We start from the raw sequence: 11,049 nt of genomic DNA, 5'->3' as shown, positions 1-11,049 counted from the left end.
TGATTGTTCTGCTCCTTGTGGGCGCTTTGATTAGCAATAAAATATATTTGAATTTGAATTTGTTATTTATCTAAAACATCCAAAGGAAATTTTACACTCGAAAAACAGTTGATTCAAGGCTAACTTTAAAAATTTATAACAAGTTCTTTAGAAAATAAAACATCTGTGTGTGTGTGGGGTTTTTTTTATGATGATGAAAACGATTATCTATTCAAAATCAGGTAGTTTTGCAAGATTTGTAGCTTTTAAAAAACACAGTGACCAATGCATCTATAATATTTTCATGGTAAGAAATATAAAATGTTGGCAAAGCATAACGGGAAATTCTATACTATTCTATCCACCTTAAATGTTTAAATCCATTTAATAAAATACACTACTGTTGGTAAAATGCAGACGGCTTTGTTACAGCAGGCGTTCCATACGTATTTGTAAGTTTATTATCTCCCTTTGGTATTGTTATTTATCCGGCTGTCAAACTTACATGGTTTGTTTTGTGTTTGACTAAGGAAAAGGTAATCTTTTAAAAAATGTTTAACTAGACAACTGTTATTTATTTTATGTAATCAATATGTGAGGTCAGTGTTTTAGGACTTTTCTAGAAACACAGCTGACTGCCCTGAAACGACTGAAAACTTGGATTGATTGCAAAACTTATTGCATGTCTCTGAAATCCCCCGTATTAAAATAGTGACAGTTGGCAGGTATGCCGTTGTCTTCAACTTCAGATATTGTATTTAACTACAAAATATAATATGAAGATAATTCGGATGATCTCAGATAGTTTTTTTTTAATGATTTACACAGATCACGTAACACCGATCTAACATGTGTCTATGGAACGCATAATCAGCACTATTGATTATGATAGCATTCTAGTTATAGTAGATATATACACGGGTCCGACGACTTACAGAAAAGAGCGACGATTAACAGAAAAGGACCGAAAAAAGATATCTATTTATTTTAATCGAAGGGGACTAGCAAATTGAATTTTTTGGGGCTGGGATATTATTATATCATATCAAATGGAACTGGGAAATATATACATGATATACTGACATATATATTTTAAAAACAATTTATTTTTATACGACCGCAAAATTTGAAAAAATTTTCGTCGTATATTGCGTCGTCGTCCGGCGTCCGAATACTTTTAGTTTTCGCACTCTAACTTTAGTAAAAGTGAATGGAAATCTATGAAATTTTAACACAAGGTTTATGACCACAAAAGGAAGGTTGGTATTGATTTTGGGAGTTTTGGTCCCAACATTTTAGGAATTAGGGGCCAAAAAGGGCCCAAATAAGCATTTTCTTGGTTTTCGCACTATAACTTTAGTTTAAGTTAATAGAAATCTATGAAATTTTGACACAAGGTTTATGACCACAAAAGAACGGTTGGGATTGATTTTGGGAGTTTAGGTTTCAACAGTTTAGGAATTAGGGGCCAAAAAAGGGCCCAAATAAGCATTATTCTTGGTTTTCGCACAATAACTTTAGTTTAAGTAAATAGAAATCAATGAAATTTAAACACAATGTTAATGACTACAAAAGGAAGGTTGGTATTGATTTTGGGAGTTTAGGTCCCAACAGTTTAGGAATTAGGGGCCAAAAAGGGACCCAAATAAGCATTTTTCTTGGTTTTCGCACCATAACGTTAGTATAAGTAAATAGAAATCTATGAAATTTAAACACAAGGTTTATGACCATAAAAGGAAGGTTGGTATTGATTTTGGGAGTTTTGGTCCCAACAGAATAAGGGGCCCAAAGGGTCCAAAATTAAACTTTGTTTGATTTCATCAAAATTGAATAATTGGGGTTCTTTGATATGCCGAATCTAACTGTCATGACTGTGTATGTAGATTCTTAACTTTTGGTCCCGTTTTCAAATTGGATACATTAAGGTCCAAAGGGTCCAAAATTAAACTTAGTTTGATTTTGACAAAAAATGAATCAGTTAGGTTCTTTGATATGCTGAATCTAAAAATGTACTTAGATTCTTGATTATTGGCCCAGTTTTCAAGTTGGTCCAAATCGGGGTCCAAAATTAAACTTTGTTTGATTTCATCAAAAATTGAATAAATGGGGTTCTTTGATATACCAAATCTAACTGTGTATGTAGATTCTTCATTTTTGGTCCTGTTTTCAAATTGGTCTACACTAAAGTCCAAAGGGTCCAAAATTAAACTTAGTCTGATTTCAACAAAAATTGAAATCTTGGGGTTCTTTGATATGCTGAATCCAAAAATGTACTTAGATTTTTTATTATGGGCCCAGTTTTCAAGTTGGTCCAAATCAGGATCTAAAATTATTATATTAAGTGTTGTGCAATAGCAAGTCTTTTCAATTGCACAGTATTGCGCAATGGCAAGAAATATCTAATTGCACAATATTGTGAAATAGCAAATTTTTTTTTAATTAGAGTTATCTTTCTTTGTCCAGAATAGTAAGCAAGAAATATCTAATTGCAAAATATTGTGCAATAGCAAGATTTTTTTTTAATTGGAGTTATCTTTCTTTGTCCAGAATCAACTTAAATCTTTGTTATATACAATATACAATGTATATTCACTTTTTACTACCAACTGATAAATTATAATAAATAACATTCAGTGATAACAAGCAGTTTTTTTTACATCTTAATATTTTATGATGTATTTAAATGAGTAGTTATTGTTGCAAACTCCATTAGAAATTTTAATTGAGATTTGTTTTGGAATAAGGGAAAGGGGGATGTGATTAAAAAAATTGGGTTCAATTTTTCTCATTTGAAATTTCATAAATAAAAAAGAAAATTTCTTCAAACATTTTTATGCCCCACCTACGATAGTAGAGGGGCATTATGTTTTCTGGTCTGTGCGTCCGTCCGTCTGTCCGTTCGTTCGTCAGTCCGTTCGTCCGTCCGTCTGTCCCGCTTCAGGTTAAAGTTTTTGGTCAAGGTAGTTTTTGATGAAGTTTAAGTCCAATCGACTTCAAACTTAGTACACATGTCCCCTATGATATGATCTTTCTAATTTTAATGCCAAATTAGAGTTTTTACCCCAATTTCACGGTCCACTGAACATGGAAAATGATAGTGCGAGTGGGGCATTCGTGTACTGAGGACACATTCTTGTTTTGAGAGGATTAATATTCAACAGCATAGTGAATTGCTCTAAGAGAAAACAAAAATTTTAAGTTCATTAGAACACATTCATTCTGTGTCAGAAACCTATGCTGTGTCAACTATTTAATCACAATCCAAATTTAGAGCTGAATCCAGCTTGAATGTTGTGTCCATACTTGCCCCAACCGTTCAGGGTTCAACCTCTGCGGTCGTATAAAGCTACGCCCTGCGGAGCATCTGGTTTAGATGTTGGGATAACATTAAGAGTTTGATAGTATTTGATTTACATCTATCTTTACTGCAAAATCTATCCAGATATCTATAATACTAAAATTACGAGGTCCAATTTGTCAGCCGTCATCGGGTAAAAACGACAAATCAAAGAATTCAACTCTATATAGAACTAATATAGGACAATGGTGTAGATTAAAAATTACACCACTCCAGACCCTTTTGTTTTCCACATAATTAATATTGCCAATAATTGACAAGTTCCGGGTCGAATCCGATACCAATACAAATGGTATATTTACCTGTTGGCTATTACCTTATCTGTACATTCCGCATTTGACAGGCGCACCAACAAACGGTGTATTTAGGATTTTGTTATATACACGGGTCATAATCAAAAGGCTGACACTACTAAATTCAATCATTGTCAAATTGATCCCTATTGTAGTTTTATTCAGCAATCAGCAAGACTTTCTAAGATAACTATATAGGACAATGCTGTTGATTAAAAAATACTCCAATCCTGGATAGCCAAGACCTTTTGTTTTCCAAATAATTAACATTACCAATAATTGATAAGTTCCAGGTCGACTGGTTCAAACAGAAAGATTTGAAAGCAGAGAAAACTGTGTTTCTTATAATCGACATGACTTTATCAGATGACAATACCAATTACTAAAATAAGGCTTAGGCATAGTTATATACTTTAATTCAGTCACGGACCCGCAATTCACGGGTGTGTACTTGTTACTAATATGATTATATCAATTCAACTTCATATTGAAAATTGCTATCACAAACACTATTCTTCTTCGAGGATCTGCGCTGCGCGGAAACAAAATCAATACACACCATGATCAACACGATACATGTACTGCAGTTTAAACTTTCTACGTTATGCTTTTATCAGTATGTATTCCCTAGACATGCGTGAGATCCACATTTATGAATCTCCCGACAGGAGTACAATAAACATGATAAACCGGCCTGGTTTCAGGAGTTTCCTCCCGTCCTCCGGTTGAATAGAAAATAAATACTGTTTTAACAATTACATTTTTCGGCACTATTTTTACTACGATTTACAAATGTTTATTAAATAGTAAAATCCCCAGGGTATGGAAAGTAAATTCCTGATATCTCATCTCGGCACATGCCAGACTATTACATAATCGGCCTCAAAAATTTGGATTATAACAAACTTCGTATATACTATTTGTTATCAAGTCTACCACAGTTTGCAGACTGCTTGTGCTTGCTCACTTCTTTTTTTTTCTTTTTTTTTTTTGGGGGGGGGGGGGGGGGTATTTAGGGGTATTGTGATGGGCCTATATAAGGGAGTGATTTATTATAGAGCCCTTTATAGTATGGGTTTTTATTTTTTTACATTTTCAAATGACTATAACGTGAACATGGTGAAAACAGTAAATGATGGACACAAGCAAACTTCAATATTGATCACAGGACAATAAATCAAATAAATTATAGATGGAGTCCCTGGGGTCAATTTTAATTTTAGAATGTTTTTACCTTTTAACGGCACCATTCGTCCCCATCACTAACCCATATATATTTATGTATGGGAGGGGCAATAAAATAAATCTAATGAAATGAAAGAGTCCCCTAAGAATCACCCACCATCCTTTTCTTAGAACTTGTAAACGGTCGAGATCCCCACCCCTAAACCATATTTATTCCTGTTCACCATTTAAACAAGAACATGCATGAAATATACAGGGTTTTATCATAGGTCACTTAGGGAGCTACCATTTGATTTTTAGGGGGGGGGCTAGGATGAAATTTGAAAAAAATAGGCAGGACAGGAGTTTTGAGTAAAACAAAAAGGCAGGATGAGACACTTGCAAAAAAGAAAAGTCAGGACGACAATTTAGGTAAAAAAAAGTCAGGATAAACTTTAAAAAAAAAGCAGGACCGAACAGAGTGAAAAGTAAAAAGGCAGGACAGAGATTACAGCTAAAAAAAAAGGCAGGACAAAATTTTTCATCCTAGCCCCCCATAAAAATCAAATGGTAGCTCCCTTATATAAATGTATATCACTTCACTGGACCCAACCAATGTGTACTGGACTTTGCCCAATGTCAGGCAAACAAAATTAAAAGTTTGGGGAAAAAACGTTAACCAAACAATCTACCAAATGTAGTCCGTTCAATATATAACCTTTCAAACAAGGAAGTAAACTGCTTAATTAATAGTAATTATCATGATTATAGAATTTACTAAAAAAAAAATAAATTATGCAATATAAAGGACCTTAACCAATAAAAAAAAATATCACAGGCCCTTTACATACGATGTGCACAGAAATATGTTTAACAGAGCTTTCTGTATACTTGATTATTTAAAATCAACAGTTTAAAGTTTCAATAAAAATTATCAAAACTTTACATGACAAACATGACAAACATATGAAAAAATGCTGATGAGAATGGTCTTTTTTGTTATTTTCGGTCCTTTTTGTTTCTTTTCTGTAATCGTCGCTCGTTTCGGTAAATCGTTGGACCACCAAACAGTAAAAAAAACAAGTATGTTAGATAGCAAGTATTAAAATTCAAGCACTGAATAAAAGGTTCGGTCGCATTCTGTGCGAGTACTGCCTTTATTGTAGTGGTATCAGCCTGATCTTTTTCGAAACTTCAAGTTTGTCTTTTACGTGCAAGAGATATCATGACTCTCTCTTAACACGGGTCAGCATTTTAATAGTATCCCCTTCCGCCTGACTTTCAGCATTTCTCTGAAGACCATACTCGCAAAAAGTAGTTATGGTGTTATGGGAGAGCCGAAAATTTTGTCTCTGAAATATTCTCCCATGAAGTGGGGATCGACTGTTCAACCAGGAACTTTAATGTTAGTAGTCCGATGCACTTACCACTACAACACGGCTCTAAATCTTCCTGAAGCGATGACAATCACGGACAAGGCATTGTGATTGGTTAAACGCCTTCTCATGACAATGAGACAGCTATCATACAGTTGCAGACACGTATAGAAAACGAGCTCAGAAATATGTACAATTTTAGAAAGGACAAAAGGGACGTATGGAAAACGAGTTTAGAAATATGTACAATGATAGAAAGTTCAAAAAGAAAAATCTCTGTTAAAAAAAATAGAATATTAACGATAAGGTCTAGGAACATCTATAAAAAAGAAGATGTGGAATGATTGCCAATGAGATAACTGTCCACAAGAGACCAAAATGACACAGACATTAACAACTATAGGTCACCGTACGGCCTTCAACAATGAGCAAATCCCATACCGCATAGTCAGCTATAAAAGGCCCCAATATGACAATGTAAAACAATTCAAACGAGAAAACTAACAGCCTTATTTATATAAAAAAAAATGAACGAGAAAAAAATATGTAACACATAAACAAACAACAAACACTGAATTACAGTCTCCTGACTTTGGACAGGCACATGTATACATAAAAAATGTGGCGGGGTTAAATATGTTAGTTGGAGGCCAACCCTCCCCTTAACCTGGGACAGTGGTATAACAGTACAATATAAGAACAAACTATAAAAATCAGTTGAAAAAGGCTTAACTCATCAGATTGACACTGTGACATACAAGTGGATGTGGCCAGGTACTTGTACATGATCCCGACAATAAAAGACACTAGGAACAAATCTGAGAGTACTCGCAGTTATCTGACAGCTAGTTCAAACTTTGCCCCTAACAACTAATAAAAAAAATCATGCATCTAAAACTAAACTAACAATCCGTACACATCCAACATCTAAGTCATTTCAGAATATTTGGTAAAATTTATTTGACTTTATTCTTGTGAAACATAAATATCCAGATATTGAAATTTGTTTTTAGAATTAAAGTTAATTTCTTATTTTTTAGACTCCAGACAACCCAAAGAAAATATGGTGATCGACCAAGAGGGTACAGAAACCAAAATAATATTGTCGTACAAAAATGCAACAAAAACATAACAGATAGACATGCAATTACCTCCCTTTGGCCTTGATTAAACTTCAGTTAAGTTACATTAGAACACACCAGCTTCTTTATGGCGGAAATAATGTTGTCAGAGCCCACAATTGCAGAAGCACATGTTAAGATGAGAACACACACTGGTGATAAACCTTATAAATGTGATATATGTGGTTATAGTTATTACGAGAGTTCAAACTTACAGAAACACACAACAACACACACTTATACATGTGAAATGTGTGGGGAAGCATTTGCTAATCATGCAACCTTAAAGGTACACATTGTAATACATTCGGGTGATGCACCTTATAAATGTAATATATGTGGTAAAGAGTTTGCTCAGAAATCAACCTTAAAGAAACACATATTAACACACAGTGGTGAAAAACCTTTTAAATGTGAAACGTGTGGTCAAGGATTTACTCAAAGTCATAACTTGTATAGCCACATGACAAAACACACTGATCTTGCTGATTATAAACCTTATCATTGTGAAATATGTAGTGAAGGGTTCAAACAGAGAAATTATTTTCAAAGACACATGAGAACACACCATGGGGACAAACCTTATACATGTGGCATATGCGGTAAAGGGTTTTCTAAAAATGCATACTTAAAGATACACATAAGAATACACACCGGTGATAAACCATATACATGTGATACATGTGGTAAAAGGTTTTACACAAGTTCAACTTTAAATAAACACAAAAGAACACACACTGGTGATAAACCGTATAAATGTGGAATATGTGATAAAGGGTTTTATGAGAAGAACTATTTGCAGACACATATGAGAATACACACGGGTGAAGAACCTTACCAATGTGATATATGTGGAAAACGGAGTAAACAAAGTAGTGATATGCTGAGGCACACGAGAACACACACGGGTGAAAAATCATACCAATGTGATATATGTGGTAAAGCGTTTGTTCAAGGTTCAGCCTTACAGAGACACATGAGAACACACACTGGAGATAAACCTTTTAAATGTGATGAATGCGGTAAACGTTTCTCTGATAGTACACGCTTGAAGACCCACATAAGAACACACACTGGAGATAAACCTTATAAATGTGATGTATGTGGCAAAGAGTTTAGTGATGGTTCACAAATGAATCCACACATGAGAACACACAGTGGTTATAAACATTTTAAATGTAAAATTTGTGAAAAGGAATTTAGTCATTGTAATAGTTTAAAGAAACACATGAAATCACACAATAAACCTTATAAATGTGATATATGTGGGAAGGGATTTAGTCAGAGTATGTATGGTTTAAAGAAACACATGAAATCACACACTCATCCTGCTGATTAACTATTATATATGTGGTTGAGGGTTCAATCAGAGAAATTATATACAAAGACACATGAGAACACACCATGGGGACAAACCGTATCCATGTGGCATAAAGGAGATGAATCTTTTAAATGTTATGTGTTTGGCAAAGAGTTATATGAAATTAGTGGATTTGAGACACGATAATACACACTGAAGATGAACCTTATAAACGTCACGTGTGGGGTAAAGAGTAATGTAAACTTCGTGGCTTAGAGAAACACATGAGAACACACACTGGAGATGAACCTTATAAATATCACGTTTGGGGTAAAGAGTAATACGAACGAACGTCGTGGCTTTGAAACACACCGGAGATAAATCTTTAATATATGTCACGTGTGGGGTAAAGAGTTACGCGAACATCGTGGCTTGAAGACACATGATAATACACACTGGAGATGAACCTTATAAATGTCACGTGTGGGGTAAAGAGTTATGCGAACGCCGTGGCTTACAGACATATGAGAATTCACACTGGAGATGAACCTTTTAAATGTCACGTGTTGGGTAAAGAGTAATGAAAACTTTGTGGCTTAGAGACACATGAGAATACACACTGGAGATAAACCTTAAATACATGTCACGTGTGAGGTAAAGAGTGTAAACTTCGTGGCTTAGAGACACATGAGAATACACACTAGAGATAAACCTTAAATATATGTCACGTGTGAGGTAAAGAGTGGAAATTTCGTGGCTTAGAGACACATGAGAATACACACTGGAGATAAACCTTAAATACATGTCACGTGTGAGGTAAAGAGTAATGTAAACTTCGTGGCTTAGAGACACATGAGAATACGCATTGGAGATGAAGCTTATAAATGTCGCGTGTGGGGTAAAGAGTTATGCGAACGTCGTGGCTTAGAGACATATGAGAATACACACTGGAGATGAACCTTTTAAATGTCGCGTGTGGGGTAAAGAGTTATGCGAACGTCGTGGCTTAGAGACATATGAGAATACACACTGGAGATAAACCTTACAAATGTCGCTTGTGGGTAAAGAGTAATGTAAACTTCGTGGCTTAGAGACACATGAGAATACGCACTGGAGGTAAACATGATAGATGTCACGTTTGTTGTAAAGAGTACATTGTTATTGTTTGCATATTAAATTGTATATAAAATTATCTATTCGTTCATTGTCATTATTGTAAATAAGGCGGTCCGTTTTATTTCCCGTTTGAATTATTTTACATTTTGTAATTTGGGCCTAATATTATAGCAGACTACATGGACTATGCGGTATGAGTTTTGCTCATTGTACAATGACTTCTAGTTGTTAGGGAGCTACCATTTGATTTTTATGGGAGGGGGCTAGAATGAAATTTGAAAAAAATAGGCAGGACAGGAGTTTTGATTAAAAAAAAAAAAGGCAGGATGAGACACTTGCAAAAAAAAAAGTCAGGACGACAATTTATGCAAAAAAATTCAGGATGAATTAAAAAAAAAGGCAGGACCGAACAGAGTGAAAAATAAAAAGGCAGGACAGAGATTACAGCTAAAAATAAAATGCAGGACAACATTTTTCATCCCAGCCTCCCCCCCCCCCCCCCCCCCCCCCCAATAAAAATCAAATGGTAGCTCCCTTAATTGCTATGCCATTTCTCCTCTTTTGTTATTATATATTTTTTTTAAATTTTATATCACACACAGAGTGTGTGAATGTAATGTATTTGTCAATGTTTTACATGTTTAAGGGAGCTACCATTTTATTTGTGGGGGGGGGGGTATCCTGACATTTTTTTACTCAAAACTCCTAGCCCCCCCCCTAAAAATCAAATGGTAGCTCCCTAAGTCGAGTAAGAACTTTATTAATTCAGACAACGTATGGATGTGAGGAATGGTGTCAAAGTTTTACATGTTTTAGTCATAGTCAAATAAGAATTTTGCTTACACACACGAGAACACCAAGACATTCAGACACAACGTATGAATAAGATGATCTAAGATGTATGTTGTCAACGTTTTAGTCAAGTTAGAATTTTACTTACACACTAGAGGACACACAGATAGTCAGGCACAATGTATGAATGTAATGAATTTTGTCAACATTTAAGTCTAGACACATACGAGAACACATAGCCAGTCCGGCATAATGATTTTGATGTGTTAATGTTTTGTTTAACTAAGAATCGTATTGACACACACACTGACACTACGTATTGGATGTGATGTATACAGGTAACCTTTTAGTCAATTCAATTCTTTATAACACACACGAGAACACCAAGACAGTCGGGCACAATGTATGAATGTTATATATGTTGACAACGTCTTAGTCAGCTAAGAATTTTACTAACAAACAGACAGTCAAACACAATTTACGAATGTGATGTATTTTTACAACATTTTGGTCAACTTAGGTTCTTACTTACACACACGAGAACACACAG

The 11,049-nt window shown here is 34.7% G+C and overlaps 1 protein-coding gene across 1 annotated transcript; it reads left to right on the top strand.

Moving 5' to 3' along the window:
• The first annotated feature begins 428 nt into the window (after positions 1-428).
• LOC139494675 (zinc finger protein 45-like) lies at positions 429-9,783 on the top strand. The gene is made up of 2 exons (XM_071282838.1): positions 429-515; positions 7,211-9,783. Exon 2 carries the CDS (start codon positions 7,380-7,382, stop codon positions 8,628-8,630), a length of 1,251 nt encoding a protein of 416 aa, XP_071138939.1. The 5' UTR covers positions 429-515; positions 7,211-7,379; the 3' UTR covers positions 8,631-9,783.
• The last annotated feature ends 1,266 nt before the right edge of the window (positions 9,784-11,049 follow it).

This window comes from Mytilus edulis, chromosome 11, assembly GCF_963676685.1.
Source record: "Mytilus edulis chromosome 11, xbMytEdul2.2, whole genome shotgun sequence".
In the NCBI taxonomy this organism is placed as follows: Eukaryota; Metazoa; Mollusca; class Bivalvia; order Mytilida; family Mytilidae; genus Mytilus; species Mytilus edulis.
This window is presented reverse-complemented; position numbering and strand designations above follow the sequence as displayed.